Source organism: Entamoeba dispar, genomic scaffold (genome assembly GCF_000209125.1).
Source record: "Entamoeba dispar SAW760 scf_1105229460483 genomic scaffold, whole genome shotgun sequence".
NCBI classification, from domain to species: domain Eukaryota; phylum Evosea; order Mastigamoebida; family Endamoebidae; genus Entamoeba; species Entamoeba dispar.
This window is the reverse complement of record NW_001854215.1, coordinates 1-1,059: the sequence shown is the minus strand read 5'-3', so window position 1 is coordinate 1,059 and position 1,059 is coordinate 1. Positions and strand designations below refer to the sequence as shown.

General features: G+C 25.6%; 1 protein-coding gene across 1 annotated transcript, besides 2 other annotated features; it reads right to left on the bottom strand.

Moving 5' to 3' along the window:
• On the bottom strand, positions 1-458 carry EDI_274150 (adaptin, alpha/gamma/epsilon, putative; the record flags this gene model as incomplete). The annotated part of the gene is made up of 1 exon (XM_001737229.1): positions 1-458. A coding segment is annotated over one exon (458 nt), but the record flags the coding sequence as incomplete, so codon positions are not given.
• A 30-nt stretch (positions 459-488) lies between these two features.
• Positions 489-601: a sequence feature (AT_rich).
• Positions 602-794: 193 nt separating this feature from the next.
• Positions 795-926: a microsatellite.
• The last annotated feature ends 133 nt before the right edge of the window (positions 927-1,059 follow it).

Here is a 1,059-nt window from a genome sequence, read left to right as displayed (position 1 = left end):
TTAAATGCTAATTTCATTACAATTTGTCCAACCACTTCTGCTATTTGTGCATCTGAAATAACAGCTAATGTTGATAGTGTTTCACAGATCACTTCATCCTTTGTATTTTGAAGGTCATGTTGCATTGTGTTGATCAGTAAACTACATGCTCCAGGTACATTTCTATAACAACTTAAAAATGTTAGATATCCAGCATGTTTATAAATAAATTTTGAATTAGCTAACAACATAATAACTTCAACCATCCCATAATCTACCTCATACCCTAATGTACTGATAAAAGCCAACTTATATGAACAAATCATTCTATCATAAGCTGTTATCTTTGGATTTGAAAATTCATTTCTTATTTTTGCAAGCTCTTTTTGAATAACCTCACGTTCTTTTTCTACAGTGGGACTTGAGTTTATTTGACTAATAAACTTTCTTATATCACTATATGTTGTTTTAACGCTCATTGATTAAATGAGCAAAGATCCAAATTCTTCTATTAAAATCTTTTATTAATGTTTTTTAGTAAATGAATATTTTGTTTTTAAGAATGATTTATGTTATTGTTTATTTCAAGTTATTTATTTAAATAATTTTTAAGAATAATAAACAAACTAATCATTTGAAAGAGTTCTTACTGGCAATGCTAACTTGTTTTCATCACAATATAGGAATTGAGTTATTTTATTCTACTCTTAGGATTGACTTTAACAAATACAGTGTATACAAAGAAGAAATAAGAGGTAATGACATTTCTAAAGATATGAATAGGTTGTTAAAATAAAAGAGTGTTTAGGAGTGACATGAAAATTAAATAAATTAATAGAATTAAAAAGAGAAAAAAATACAACATAATTTTAAAGATGAAAAAAAAAAAGAAGAATAACAAAAAAATAAAAATTTTAGAAAAAAACAAAAAACTAAGAAAAGATAAATGGATAAAGAGTATAGAGAAACAATATGGAGGATGGAAGAAGATCAATCATTAAATCAAAGTGATAGTGATGACTTTAGAGATATATTAAGTGATCGTTCAACGAGTATTGATGAAGAAGATGATAGTATGAT